At 43.0% G+C, this 16164-nt stretch overlaps 1 protein-coding gene across 3 annotated transcripts in view; it reads right to left on the bottom strand.

Annotated features, from left to right (window-relative positions):
* Positions 1-16164, bottom strand: part of MYO5B (myosin VB) — a 387050-nt gene that overhangs the window by 249613 nt on the left and 121273 nt on the right. For all 3 annotated transcript variants that reach the window (XM_030925854.1, XM_030925855.1, XM_030925856.1), the window contains exon 2: positions 911-1021. In XM_030925854.1, the coding sequence (XP_030781714.1) occupies positions 911-1021 (111 nt within the window). The remainder of the gene's footprint in view (positions 1-910; positions 1022-16164) is intronic.

Raw genomic sequence — 16164 nt, 5'->3', positions numbered from 1 at the left:
TTAAAAAGAGTGGGTTCCTTTTCTCTCCTATACCTCACGCACTCACTTCCATGCCTACTGCCATTTATCATAATACTTTGTCTCACTTTCGTGTTCATGTTCACTGCTCTCCTTTAGCACTGAGCTATCTGAAACAGCACAGCCACAACCATTCACCCATCTGCCCCAGGACCTGGCACAGCATCTAGGGTGAGCATCCATTATTTGTGAAATGCACCAGTTGCAGAGGCAGTGGTCACAAAAGGCTCATGAGAAGGGAAACTAAATCAGACATATCAGGAGGAATAGAATTTCATAGTTACTACCTTGTCTATCACTTGAAAGAAACAGCCTGAAGGTCAAAAAATAAAAAATGCTCACTACAGCAGCTAACACATAGGGAGCACTTATGTGCCAGGCACTATTTTAAGTACTTGCCATGTATTAACCCATCTTATTCTCAAAACAGACCTAGATAAACTAGCACTCCCATTTTACAGATGAAGTAACAGGCACAGAAAGATTGAGAACTGATGTAAGGTCACAAAGCTAGGGATGGCTGAGCCAGGATCCCAACCCAGGCAGGCTGGCTCCAACCACTGTGCCCTGCAGGGACCCTTGCAGCAGCTCCTCTCCCTCACTTCCCAGTGAGGTCTCAACTTCCTGTTCCCTCCACTCCACTGAGAAGATTCCTGCCTTGACCACCAACGATCTCTCAGCTGCTAACCCCAATAAGCACTTATTTTTTGTGTGATATCCATAGAGCGGCTTCCTGGCTTAGCACTTTCACATATATCAATAGCAACAAGAAAGAATCCAAGGGCTCAGGAGTTCCAATATCCAGGAAAAACTCCAGCCCACAATGTACTATCTACTCCTGTTCCTTGCACTCCTGAGCTCCCATCACCCTCCGCCCAGGACTCGCTCTTACCGTTTCATCTTCCAGTCTGAGCTGCAGGCTCTTGTCTCCTTCTTTGTAGTCCTTGGTTAACTCAGCTGAGCGCCATACCTCATCAGGGTCAGGGATCCAGACCCTTGTGCACTGAAAGATTAAAACAGAAGAAACTTAGATACAGAACAAAGCTCTCAGATTTCTAAACGTGTGTCACTACCTAGAAAGGGCCCATCAGGAGAACTTCTAAAGCTATCTGCATGCATCTCCCCACCTTCTCATTTCAGGACACAACGTGATCCAATATCATGATAACGGGAACAACTCACAGGACTGGTAGCAGACGGCACTTTTTAGATGTTAAAAGAATGCTGCAGATCAATGAAATTAAAATTCTACCCAAGAGACTGCTGAGTCTGCATTTGTTTATATACACTAGATATTGCACCATTATCTCAAAGGGTGTTACAAAATAGCGATGTCAGAGGGAGTTATTTAGCAGGCTACAAACAAAACAATACAGGCAAAAGCCAAGACAGTATAGCAAATGTTCAAAGCTTGGGAATCTCTGCTCTGATATTCTGCATTCAGAGACAGTCATTTTCCTGCAGAAGTGAAAAACAGTGGTCAGGAAATGGAAAGTGCACTTAAGTGTCCTCAAGTTGTCACCCACCTCAATTTATCTGTCCACTCTTTTTCTTTTTTTCAGATGCGGTCTCACTCTGTTACCCAGGCTAGCATGCAGTGGTGTGATCACAGGTCACTGCAGCCTCCAACTCTTGTGATCCTCCCGTCTCAGCCTCCCAAAGTGTTGGGATGACAGACAGGAGCCACCATGCCTGGCCTATTTGTCCATTCTTTAAGCCACAAACCCAAAACTTTCACCCTCCCCAAGTAGCTATCCTGATTTGCAGACAAAGTCATTGAATAGGGCCAAGTTCAGGCAGGAAAGAACACAGACCTTGGTAAAGTAGTGATACAGGATTAACTGTCAGTGACTTGCCCAGCACATTCTCAACATAACTAAGGGGTTCCCAGCCCTGCTTGCAGTCAGAATCACCTGGGGAGCCTGGAAAATACCAATTCTTGGCTGTACCTCAGACCACCTCAGTCAGGATCTGAGGTGACATAAAAGCTCCCAGAGACACTAACAAGTGCTGAATGGCAGCATCTGGATCTCCTGGCATCCCACTGCACAGCTGTCAGGATTTCTGCCTTTTCATCTCATAGGTAGGCAACTTCCACAGGGCCTATTTTCTGTAGAAGCTGTCAGTGTACAGGCACACACACATGCATCTGGCTTCTTGGCCACAGAATATTATCAGGAAACCTGAAATAAATGGTTCTTTTGACCAAAAGCTCAACCAGAACATGTGCTTGGGTCAGCATCATCCACTTCACTCCTGGAGTGACAGCTGAGCACAGACCCTGGGCTAGTCTGTTAACTGTGCACATGCAGCCAGCTGGCTTTATTTTGGTCCTGACTTTTTTTTTTTTTTTTTTTTTTTTCAAAGCAGTGTTTTCCTCCAGGTAATCAGAGGCCTTTTTTTCTTTTAAAAGCAAGATCCTGACCCCTCCTACACTTGCCTCTAATTCACTATGGAGCAGTGAAAGTTGTAAGGCAATAGAATCAGAATACCAGTCAATGAGAAAGCAAACATCGACCACTTTGCATCCTTGACATCCCAACTCAGGGTACAAGCCAAAGTCATCTGTTTCATTACTAAGAAACAAATTCACAGAATCTTAACCTTCTCCCTGCTTCTTGAGCCTGCTGCCTTATGGCAAGATATTGCCATATAAAATAATATAGAGCTTTATAATAACAAAGAGCTTTATAGCATCTGAGAGCTCCAGAGTTAAATATAAAGAAGGTTCTGAGGTACCTCCAGAGAAAACTTTCGGAGCATTTGCTGACCTTAACTGTCAACATTTCTTCTACCCCCAGGTGTCCTCACTTTCTCCACTATCGTTTAAGTCCACCATCTATCCAGCTGTGATGACCTGTAAGCTCCTGTCCCTAAGCTTCACGTGAGTGCCCATCCTTCAGCCTCACCACAGCTCTCTCATCACTGAGTTCTGCTCCTGAGACTCCCCCTTCAGCCAGCACACCCAAGAAATTTTACCTAAAGCAAAGTCTCCACTCCGTGTAAATCATGTCAGAAATGTCTCAAGATAACAGAATGAGGAATAACCAGAAAGGAACAGGAAAATCCCAATAGGAACTGAACGGAGGTGATGTTGTATAGATCCTGGAAGTCAGGGAGCCCAGTCCCAGCTCAGCCAAGGACTCTGCTGGCCATCACCCTGTGGCCCATATGCCACTCATGGGGTGGTTAGTTGCATCCAGCACTGAAGAATCTCATTGCCTGGCTCAATCTCTACTTTTATTGTAGGGGAGTTCATGTACCTTTCTAGTTATATAAATCTCTCTAAAGAGACTGAGAACACCTGGTAGGCATACAATTGGCTTCTCATGTTGTCCCACACCCACAAAACCTACTGCAACATAAGGGGCACAGTGGGACCCCAATGTTACCTTATCTCTTTGCTACTCCAAGTGAGAACCTCAGCATCATCATCACCTAGGAGCAGGTTACAAGCATAGAATTTCAGCTTCCCCCAGACTCACTCTATCAGAATCCTCATACTAACTGCTTACTCTTCCATTGCTGCAACATCATCTCGTTCTTCTCGCCTTTGAGAATACATCAGCAAACTACAGCTGTGGGACAAATCTAGCTCACTGCTGGGTTCTGCTGGGTTCTGCTGGGTTCTGCTGGGTTGCCTGTTTTTGTACAGCCCATGAGTTAAGAATGGCTGAAAAAAGCTCAAAAGAAAGATATTCACATAACATGAAAAAAATTACATGAAAGTCAAATTCTGATGTCCATAAATCAAGTTTCCTGGGAACACACCCACATTCATTCATTCATTGATATATTATCTATGTCATACTTTCACATTTTAATGCTAGGATTGAAGGCCAGGTGCAGTGGCTCATGCCTATCATTCCAGCATTTTGGGAGCCGAGGCAGGAAGATCATTTGAGGATAGGAGTTTGAGACTGGCCTGGGCAACATAGCAAGACCCTCTACAAAACTTACAAAAAAAAAAAAAAAGTTAGGCAGCTGTGGTGGTGCATGCTTGTAGTCCTAGCTATTCAGGAGGCTGAGGCATGAGGGTCCCTGGAGCCAAGAAGCTCAAGGTTACAGTGAGCTACAAGTGTGCCCCTGCACTCCAGCCTGGACAACAAAATGAGACTCTGTCTCAAAAAACAAAAACTAATGACAGAGACCCTATGGTTCAAAGCCATTTTAAAAACATAGTAGGCCAGGCACAGTGGCTCACGCCTGTAATCCCAGCACTTTGGGAAGTCGAGGTGGGCAGATCATTTGAGCTCAGGAGTTTGAAACCAGCCTGGCCAACACGGCAGAATCTCATCTCTACTAAAATTACAAAAATTAGCCATACATGGTGGTGGGTGCCTGTAATCCCAACTACTCGGGAGGCTGAAGCAGGAGAATTGCTCGAGTCTGGGAGGCGGTTGCGTCAGCAGAGATTGTATCACTGCACTCCAGCCTGGGTGACAGAGCAAAACTCTGCCTCAGAGAAAAAAAAACACACACACACACAGAGTAAAATGTTTACTATCTGATCCTTTACAGGAAAGCATGCCAACCTCTGTCCTTGTACTTACTATTTCCTCAGGCCACAGTGCCCTTCCTCACTTGTCCATGTGGGCAGGGTCCAACTTCCAGCACCATCTCCTCACCGATCACTTCCTTCCCTGTTACCCATAGAGTTAGCCCTACCCAACTATAACCTGCCACTATAAATTCTTCTATGATTAGCTTTCCTTCTGGTTTTGCAGTCATTTCTTTCCCATTAGTTTCATCTCATTACAGCAAGATCTTTCAAATATACTGCTGGGCATCTTTGTATCCCTGCGATCTAGCACATCCTGGCATGGAACAGATGCTCACTAAATGTTCATGCTGAGTACAGGAATCAGTGAACAGAGAATGTTGATTCATGGAGCACCTGGTTTATACCTAAAACACATTGTGATAAGTACCATGTAACCAAGTACGAACACGGGGATCTAGCTCCTGAACCTAAGGGACGTATATCTAGTTGGGTCGATAACTCACATAAAAATATGCCCTAATGGGGTGATGTGACCAACTCCTAAGGAGAGTAACATCTATCCAGTGGAGAGAAGGAAGACAGGGAGAGAGTGGGGAGCAAGTTAATGCCGACTTTGTTAGAGAGAAAGTTGGTAGCCAAATTCTTGCATGATGTTTAAAAGGATTTTCTATATGCAGATCTGATAAAGCAAACTTTAGACGCAAATCTAGTAAATATTTGGGCACAAGATATGTGTCTGGTCAATCTCCACAATAAAGACACATGGACACACACTGAGATTATAGCAGTTCATTGTTAAATCAGAATGAAGCGAACCCTCTGTTCTGTGCAGGATGGTTCACAGCTGCCACCTCCCCGCTCGGCCTCCTCACTTTTATCTTACTTTATGGATTCTCAGCTTAAAGTGTCTATAAATTACTGAGCAGGGCGGTTTACCCAATGTCATTCATCCTGCATATAATGAGAAATTTATAGATCTTCCAAGGGAAATTTTAACCATAATCAAATTTTGCCTTACATGCTGGCTTTGCGAACAACCCCACCAACCCACCACCTCAAGGAAGACGCATTGCTTCTGTAATCAAGTACAAAGCAGTATATGATGAGTACAAAATATATGGCTAAGAAACAGACACGTGAACTAAGAAGGGAGAGACAAGACTACAGTAGCTGGAAAAGACCTGAGGAAGGCAGACATGATCTGAGCTTTGGAGACAGAAAGATTCAGAGGGGAAGGGTTTCTTTTTGGAGCGATGAAAGTGTTTTGGTAACCAGACAGAGATAGTGGTTGCAAAACACTGAATGTACTAAATGCCAAATTGTTCACTTTAAAATGGTTAGTTTTATATTATGTAAATTTTTTCTCAGTTTAAACACACACACACACAGACACACTGTTCTGGTTGTAGAGAATGCAAACAGTATCTTGTACACGCTCTCTCCTGGCATCAGTTCTCATTACGAGTCTATGAAAAAGCAGCAAAATATTTTCACAGAAAGCCATTATTTTATGAGCCAGACAAACTCTCTAGAATCAAGGATCTTTGTTGCCTCTTAATTTTTTCTCACTTTCAAGGAATGTCTTCAAACAAATCTGACCTCTACCAGATTTACTGTAAGCCAACAGACTATAAGACACTATAAGACAGACAAATTCACTCATACAACCCAATTACCATGCCACTCAATTTGTCACTATCCTATTTTAACAACACTTAATTCCATCATATCAAAGTAAATAAAAGAGCAAGTCTGACCTAATTATCAAAGAAAAGCTTGTGATTTTTGGAAAGTTCTTCTGAAAAGAGCCCCACATATTTCCTAGAGAAGGCAGATGCCTACATCAAATATAAATGCATTAGTACCAAGCTATTCTCCAACCCCCTGTTCCTTTCTTCCACTGCAGGGCCAGCTCCAGCAGCTGTTCTCCTACATACACAGCTGGACGGAGTGGCCAATTATGACAAGAGCCTCAATCCTGACTACACATTAGAACCACCTAGGGAGCTTTCACAAATTCCCATGCCAGGCAACAACCCCATCGTACTTTTACCAGTCTCTGGGGGTGGGAACCAGGTAGTGTTTCCTGAAGCTCCCCAGATGAATTCAATATGCAAACAAGTTTGAAAATGTAATTCTGTGTGGCTGACTGGGTAACAGATTTGAAGGGTATCACAGACCCTCATGTGCTACAGGTCTCTCCCCACCAGTCTGCGGTTAAACATTAAACTCCAGCTTGCAGATTATTTCCCCAGAGCTAAAGAACTCTTTCCCAAAAAGTCCCAGGTAAAATGCAAATACAATGTTCAGAAGAGCACAGCATTTACCCCTGTATATGAATTATCAGGCAGTATAGCACTGTGGTCAAGTGTGTGGGTTCTAGAGTCAGATAGCTTTGGGAAGGAATTCTAACCACCACTTATTAGCTTGTGTAAGTTGATGAATGGGTCTGAGCCTCAGTTTCCTTAGCTGAGCAACAGGTAAAAGTTCTATCTACGTCGTGAAGTGTTCTAACAATTAAATGAGAGCCCACTATCAAAGCACATAAGTATTAGGCAATGATGATGATGATGGTGATATTACTATACAGTTTTGTCTAGAAATCCTGATGGTATTTTGGATAGAATTAGAAAATGAGAAAAGGAAAATAAGAAACCTAATGTAGTCCATGTTACTGGGATCGTTTAGATGTCCTGTAGGTCATAATACATGGGTAGCCATGTCTTACCTTAAAAATCAATACCTACTTCTACTCCAAAAACCTAAGAGAAGTGATTCTCAATGCTGGCTGGCATATAAGAATTATCTGCAGATCTTCAGATCTTTAAAAAACAAAACCACTAACACCCATATCCCACACTTGAATAATTAAATCTCTGGGGGTAGGGCCCAAACACTGTATTTTTTAAAAACTTCCCAAGTGATGAATGCACTGTTAAAATTCAAACTCCTATCTTAGAGCGAACCCCAGGTGCCAAGATGGACCTTCAGGGAGAAGAGAACAGGGACATTTGAAACCTGCACTCCCTGGAATTAATAATAATGCTACTTCCACCCCTCCTACTAACATAAGTAATCTTAAGTATTTGAATCATTTCAACTTAGTTTCAAAACTGAGTTAGGATGAGCAGAGTTATCACTTCTCTTTTATACAGGAGAAACCTGAGGGTTAAAAGTACTGAATAATTTGCCCAAGTTGCCAAGAGCTTAGTCAAAAGCAGGCCTGGAGAAAAGACCTCAGTCTCTAAGTCCTCCACTGTCTACCCTACTCCTGGAGAAATATTGATTTGCTTACAGCAGCCCAGAGTCCTGCTGAGTATGTATTTTCTGCAAGTAAAGTGATTTGTAATTACATATGAAAAAAAATGTGCACATGCCCATTAACAACAACACACCAAGTTAAGCCACAGGTAGTTTTAGCATTAAGCATCAGGCAGGCTGAAGTTTCAGTTGCAATGAAGCCTTGACTGGAAGCAGTCTGGGCAGAGTTCCCTGGGAATGGACAAAGGACCCCACAGCCTAACTTGATAGCTGGCAGTATAAACTCCCTGTCCATTCCTGTGATTAGGGGACCAAGAACAAGAACACTGTTCTGTTCACAAGAAAGGAGGAAGAAAAAACATGTCTAAACTAATAGTTTCATTTAACACCAGCAAAACAGCAGTTTCCCAAGTAGCTTGGTACCTGGAAGGATACTGCTGTGTTGTAGGAACTATGAAAACACCTTACCTAACTGTGCTTGCAAGAAGTGGGTCACACTCCACTCTTTTGCAAGGTAAGAATTTAGAAGATAAAAACTAAGCCTTGCACCCCCTCCAAGTAGAGCTTCTCACAATCATTTCTACAGGTACCGCTGTCTGTCTGAAGGAGTGTTCATGGACCCAGACACCACATTCTGAACCCAGTGGTGTTGATTAGTCCTGCAAATCTGGGGAGCCCAAATCAAGAACATTCCCACTGGTGTGCTGTTGGTCATCTTCCCTTCACATTTATTGGGCTGGGTTCCCACTATGGGAGACAGAAGAGCAAGGAGGTGAAGATTCAGATATAGGGTGCTAGACCCCACTCCCATTATCAGGTAAGGGTCTATACTTCTGAGGCTGGGCTTCCTCAGAAGGTATTTCCTCATCTGGTGGAAATGTCTTCTGCACCAGGGTTGTTAGGATTAAATAATGTATACAAAATATTTGGCCCAGTATCTGGCACATTTTAAGTGCTTAGTAGTTCTTACTATGGCAGGACTCAGGCCCTGGGAGGGAATAAAACCAGAGAGAACTCCCTCCAGGAGCGCACAGATAGCCAAATAATCCCAACAGAACCATGCGCATAGAAGTGTCATGGGAACAGAGAACCTCAGTGCTTCCAGATTATTTCCTGAGTTAACTCCTCCTCCCCCAGCGGCGAGCCATGCTTCTGAATTTCCATTTACTCACTTCCATTAAGGTTTCTTGATCCAGTAATAACCTTCCCCTTTCCCCAAATGCTTTCCACTGGAAAGCTCCCTGTAATTTAGAGCCACAAGGAATTACATGTAAATGTCCTGTTTGTCCAGAGCCCCTACATAACTAAAAATTCAGGTATGATTTCTGAGCCAATTAGGTGGATTCCCAAATCCCACCCAGATGCCTCCCTATCTTGCTGCTGTTTTTCTTAAATGACAGAACCAGGGTAAGCAGAGCACTGGGAGAAAGAACTATAACATAATACACACACAGATGGGGACAGCAGAGAGCCACTGAGAACCTGGGGGGAGAGGAGAAAAAAGCAAAGAAGAAAGTCACTCTGATGTGGTAGCTGCATAGTCACATAGCACAATTATAACAACATTCAACATTCCCTACCATTTAAATGAAACCAAAGTCAATTATAACCAAAAGACAAATTCAAATGCTATGGTATCATATCATCTCAACCCAGTTTCTTGAGAAAAGAGTCAACTTTCTGTGATATCTCATTGTGTCAGTCACAATTCCATCTTCTCTATCACACATTCTATATCTGTATTTGAAGCTAATAAAGAATCGAGTCTCCATGTGGCTGATGAAGGCAAAATTTACCTGTTTACTGCCCTACAAATGTAGTTTAACAGAGTAAGCAGTGTGTCCTCAAGTGATGAATTGACAAGATGAGAAGCTTTTGGTGTATGAGGAACACTGCGGAGTCATTTTATCCAGCTGGTTTATACCAGTAGTATACTTGTTGGTGAGGGAAGCAGTGATAGCGGAGGCTTAGAAATACCTATCAAGCAGTGTGGTGATGCTCTCACTTCAAGACTTCCCACGATCTACTTGGACAACAGACATATCAGTTTAGTACTTTCTGCATGTCCACTTCCAATGAACTTGGAGTGTAAATCCCTGAGTCTGAATTGAGCACAAGGGAACATTCTTTGGAGACTGTGAATGACCTACTGGCCTAAGTGGCAAGATCACTGAAAGCTCCTGTTTAAAAAGGGGTGTGTCCACAGTAAGTCAGCTTTTTAAGGCTGCAATGCAGAATCCATTTAACCTGCTTGCCAAAAAAGCTAAAAAAGATTTCCTCAAAGCTGGTGCATATCATGCAGCTAAAGGATATGTCCAGATCCAATCAAGTAACTAAAACTGTTAAAATCCTACTTCCATAATTCAGCTCCTAGACTGTCAATGCTCCCTAAACACAACAATCAAGTATATGAATTAAGCAATCTACTGTCGTATTAAAAATCGTTAAGTCACTTAAGATAGTTTTCCAGAGCATACCACCTTCATTTTGAAAGCTCATTGACATAATCCAACTTTTTAAATCCATATCTGATTCTATCACAGGATAGTTGTTTTCATCTTCATCCAGTGGATTTATATCCTCATCTCTATAAAAGACCAGTATATTGCTTTCCCCAGAGAAACAACCTTAACAGTTTATGATCACCATAACACTTACTGAAAGGTCATAGCCCTATAAATATTTATGCAGTCTAAGTTTGCTTCCTTTTTCTTTTTAAAAACCTGTTCTGTTACTTGACCTCTCTAAGCAACCAAAGCAAGCACTGACTGAAGTTATTTTAGGCTAAGTTCTCTTCTGCAAACCACTTCATTGACCAAAATAATTAAGAGAAAGCATAGGAGCACCACTCTTTCCTAAGAAATAACTTGGGGGAAACTGCACCTTGTATTTGAGTGCATGAGTTGGTTTTTCCTTACTCTGTCTTCAAGAGATGACATATCTCAGAACTTACCCACCTCACATACTTGCATCTGGGACTCAAGTGAGCTCTCAGTTTTTCTTCCACAGGAGCATGTCTCCCCCATCTCCAATTATTCAAATACCTATCTTTGAAGCTGTGCAATAAACATTCAACTCCTATATGTCCCTAATAGGCTACCAAGGCTTACAGACTGGAGCATGGACTCCAGTTCACCTAATCCTCTACAAGTATTTACTGAACACCTCTGCACAACAGCCAGGTACTGTGCGAGGTGCTGGACACAGTGAAGAGGGGACATGATGTCTTAGTCTGTTTTTGCACTGCTATAAAGAAATACCAGAGCCTGGGTAACTTATATAGGAAAGAGGTTTCATTCACTCAGTTCTGCATGGCTGGGGAGGCTGGGGAGGCCTCAGGAAACTTACAATCACAGCGGAAAGTGAAGCAGCAGCAAGCACCTTCTTCACAAAGTGACAGGAAAAGAAAAAGTGCAGGGGAAACTGCCACTTATAAAACCATCAGATGTCATGAGAACTCACTCACTATATAGAAAGTAGCATGGGGAAAACCACCCCCATGATCCAATCACCTCCCACCAGGTCCCTCCTTTGACATAGGGGATTACAGTTCAAGATGAGACTTAGGTGAGGGGTAGAGCCAAACCATATCACAGGGCCCTTCAAGGATCCCAGACCACATGCAGCTAATCTTCTGCAATGGTCATAACTGCATCAACAGCACCAACATTGACAGCATGTGACAGGGGACCTGACCCCTGTGGGTCATCAGGAAAGGCCTCACTGAAGATGATTCAAGCTGAATCCTAGATGGATAAGGAGGTAGCTGGGCAAGATGTGGAAGGGAGTGGTCTCCAGGCTGAGAGGATACCTGTGTGACAAGTCTGGGGCATGAAGGAGAAGGGCTTGCTAAGGAATTGAAAGAGGGCCAGTGTGGGTTGGACACAGAGGACAGTGGTGAAAGGGGCTCAAAATGACACTGGCAAAGGTGCAGAAGCCAGATCCAGTAGGTTCTTAGGGGTCACATTACAGATTTAAAGTATTCTACAGGCAATGGAAAACTACACATGAATTTCAAACATGGGAAAGGACACGGTCAAACCTGCATGAGAAAAATACCAGATTTACAGATGGAGTATATACGGAAGAATTATTCTCAGTATGATAGTTGAGTCTTGCAATGTGCATAACTCCAGTCCCTTTCCTTTGTCCTCATACGAGCACTAACAATGAAAGGAAATCATGGACATCATTTGTCCTACCACTATCCCCAAATAAACTGTCTTTGAAACTCTGCCCCTGAATATTCCTTTTATTTGGTACTTGTATCATTCTTGATTGCTAAACTGCCATTCCTACCACACTTCTGTAGAAATACACTTATAAAGTTTTGAAACTTCTTTATTCATGTATTATTTCATGTATCATCAACCAGGTCTACCAACTTTTTTCATTGCATTAGGCAATATGGAGCTAATTTGTTGTTTCAGAGGGTGAATGGAAAAGTTTAGTGCTAAGAATAGAGAAGAAATGTTCAGCCTAGGTACATTAGCAAAATGGCACAATAATACCATCTAAAATTCTAGGATATCAGAAGAAAGGAAAAAATGTTCCCAAATCAACACACATACTGAGTAGCAGCCATGAAACCAGTTGTGACTTTCGAGCTAGGAAAGTTAAGTGGGTATCTGCTGCTTAAATTACTATTACTCTAAGACCTTAAAAAGATGCCTCAGATTTCCAACCTGCTTTTGAGATGAATTACTAAGCAGACACTATCAATAATACGGCCTGCCTGTTTGGAACCGAATCATTCTCTGGAGAGCTCTATCTAGTGTTAATATCAAACAAATAGAGCTGTTGGATAACCATAGATCCCCTAGGATGGCCACAGCTACCTCAAACTCCTCTAGGCCAAATGAACATGTTTTAGAGAGATTCAGGTGCAGCTTTATCCTGAAATGTCCTTTCATGTTCAGTTGAAAACTGTGTCTGCAACTTTAAAGATAACTGGTCTGACACTCTGTGTTCCTCATAAGAAAAGACTTAATAGAGTTTAGGAAGAGAGAAGCAGAGATGAGGTTGCGTGAAATGCACCCTTTATACACTCTACTATGAAGATGGAAGGGGGAATTCATCTTAACGAGAAAAGGTAAAATGAGAGATATATCCCATCTTCTCATTTTAAATGTCAATCTAAAACTTTGCACAAAAAGAGAGGTGTCACTGTGAAAACCATTTGAGGAGTTATGAAGTAAATGGGAAGACTGGTTATATTTCCTGTTCTATCTATACATGGATGAGTTATGGCTGGACCCAAGGGTTACAAGAAGCCTTTGCCTGCTGCCTTCCTTCCTTCAACCCAAACCTGAGCAGCATGTATACACCCATCAGATGAGCAGTGCTGCCCTCAGACGCTGTTGTTCAGAGTCCAAGTTACCACTGCTACTGCTATAGTTTGGATCTTTGTCCCCTCCAAATCTCACGTTGAAATTCAATCCCCAATATTGGAGATGGGACCTAACGGGGGATGTTTGGTCATGTGTGCAGACCCCTAATGAACAGATGAATGCCCTCCAGGGTGGAAGGCAGTGAGTTCTCACTCTTAGTTTCTGCAAGAGCCGATTGTTAAAAAGAGCCTGGCACCTCCCTGCTTCTCTTGCTTCCTCTCTTGCCATGTGATCTCCACAAATGCTGGCTCCCCTTTGCCTCCTGCCATGAGTGGAAGCAGCCTGGGGCCCTCTCCAGAAGCAGTTACTGGCACCATGCTTCTTGTACAGTCTGCAGAACCATGAGCCAAATACACCTGTTCTATCAACTACCCAGCCTCAGGTATTCCTTTATAGCAACAAAAAATGGCCTAAGACAGTTACTATTAAGAACAGTGACCCATGGGGACAGGTAACACAAAAGCACTCCAGTCTTGCCAGTGCTGTTTTCCTTACCAAGTATACACCACAGACATGTTCTAGAACACATATACATACATACATATACACACATACATACTATACATACATACATATATACACACACATACATACATATACACACACACACACACACAACACTTTTAGAGTAGAAATATTTTAAATCCAAAGGAGCTCAGAATCTCTGGGACAACATAAGCAAATCCTATTCCTCAATAAAATTCTCACTTTCTTACAGATGCCTTACATACTAGGTAGCCAATAAAGCTTTTGTCAAATATGTGAGATTAATAGTAGATACTGAAATAGGTGCACATCCCTATTTTAATAAGTATACATCCCAGGTCTTAAAATAGAAACCCATACCAGGTGTTAAATCATCCAGGTTCTGGATACAGTCTGAGTCATACTGTATTCTTTCCAGTACCACTTAGGTGTTAAAATAGGGACACATCCCAGATCTAGAGTGTTAGCTTTCTGCAGTGCCCTCTGCCAGTGCCCTGGCTCCAAGGCCTTCCTGGGGTCCAAGCCCCCATAGAGGAAAGCCTGGGAGACCATCACAAAGGACTGACCAAAACTCCTCCAATAAAGTTAAGTGATCCAAGTAGTCCCACCTTAAGTAAACTGGAAATGCATAGAAGAAAACAGAAGGAAAGAAAAGGAAGCACCCTGTTTCTGGACACAGGCCAAGTCACATTTATTCTTTCCAGGATGACTGAGAATATGGAGCTGGAGATGTCAAGCAAAAGGCAACTGGGTCTTGGTGGGAAAGAATGTGGCTCTGGTCAACAGGTTACCAAGGCACATAGACCTCCCTCAGCATCCAAATAGCAAAATGGCATTGGACAAATCATTCACATTCTCCTGACCTTGGCTTTCCCAATCAGTAGGTTAACTAAATTAAGCTCTCAACACTCCATTTGCACTTATCATTTAACCACCTTCCTGCTTCCCGGTAAGACGGTTGCCCATGGCAACATCTTTAATGTCCACCTTTAATATATCCATGGAAAGGTTAAAGTTTGTGGCTCAACAGATAGGCCTCTCTCTAATCAGAGGAGAGACCACAGAAGTCAACTATTTTGGGGTTTGGTTTCAGAATAAGAAACTCTATCATTATTTAGCAGGTAAGGGAAAGAAGGCTCCCAGGAGGATCAGTGTCTAGCCCAGGAACATTCATCTATGGAGTCCAAAAACCGTCCTGGGTGTGAGTAGGAAATGGGTAAAAGGGCAATGTTCCCTGGTTAAAAAACATAGCAATAATAATAATCATTGGATGTTCAAAACATACCCCTTATTGGCAATTCTCTCCCCTGCTGTATCTACCATCTGCCTATGTTTAACAGAGAAGCTTCTTATTTGGGTTGACGCTGAGCTCTGGAGTCTGTTTTCATCGCTGACGTAAGGATGAGGAACAGCATCACGTCAGGACAGAGCTCCACCACTCACAGCAGGGACGGTAAGCACCACAACATTGGCAAAATTTTCCCTTCCAAGTCCCAACGTCCCATCCCCTGAGTCTTCAGTGTTGTGCAGCCTCGCCGTCCATTAGTCCACAGCTAGATGTGACACACTGTCTACTGTCCATTCACAGTATCCACCCTCTCACACTCATGTCTGAGTATGCTCATCCCCGTTGCCCTCACTCCTCAGGCTGGTACCGCTAGAAGAGCACGAGAGTAATTGCAGTTTTCAAAGGGCTTATGCAAATAGTAATTCCTAGAATTCCATGAGACAGGAAGCACAGGGGTTCTTAGATACAGTTTACAGCTGAAAGACACTGAGATCCAGGAAGTTAAGGAACCTGGCTGTGCTCAGATCCCAAAAAAAAACCTGAACCCAGAAATAGACCTTGATTCCCCAGCCAGTGCTCCTTCTACTTCTCCAAGCCCTACCCAATATTCAGGTTTAATTGAAGAGTTCCAACCAATCACCAAGACCTGTTGGTTCAACCCCATTTATTCAGGCACCTAGAACATGCCAGATAACGTCGACATCAAACTCAAATTCAGGATCCACTCTCAATTTCCACTCTGCTACCTTAGTTCCAGACTTCACCTCTTACCTGAAATACTGCAATTTACTTTCTTTCTTTCTTTTTTTTTTTTTTTTTTTGAGACAGGGTCTTACTCCGTCACCCAGGCTGGAGTGCAGGGGTGCGATCTTGGCTCACTGCAACCTCCACCTCCCAGGTTCAAGCAATTCTCCTGCCTCAGCCTCCCGAGTAGATGGGATTACAGGCACCCACCACTACCCCTGGCTAATTTTTTTGTATTTTTAGTAGAGACAAGGTTTCACCATGTTTACCAGGCTAGTCTCAAACTCCTGACCTCAGGTGATCTGCCTGCCTCAGCCTCCCAAAGTGCTGGGATTACAGGCGTGAGCCATCGCACCCAGCTGCAATTTACTCTTAATTGGCCTTCCTGCAACCAATTTGTTCCCACTCCAACTGATTTTCTAGATTGCTTGCTTCTAGAGCAGTTCTCAACTGGGGTGGGGGGCAAAACTGTT

The sequence above is a fragment of the Rhinopithecus roxellana genome, chromosome 21 (genome assembly GCF_007565055.1).
Source record: "Rhinopithecus roxellana isolate Shanxi Qingling chromosome 21, ASM756505v1, whole genome shotgun sequence".
NCBI classification, from domain to species: Eukaryota; Metazoa; Chordata; class Mammalia; order Primates; family Cercopithecidae; genus Rhinopithecus; species Rhinopithecus roxellana.
Note: the sequence above shows the minus strand (reverse complement) of the source record. Positions and strands in the feature narration are given on the sequence as shown.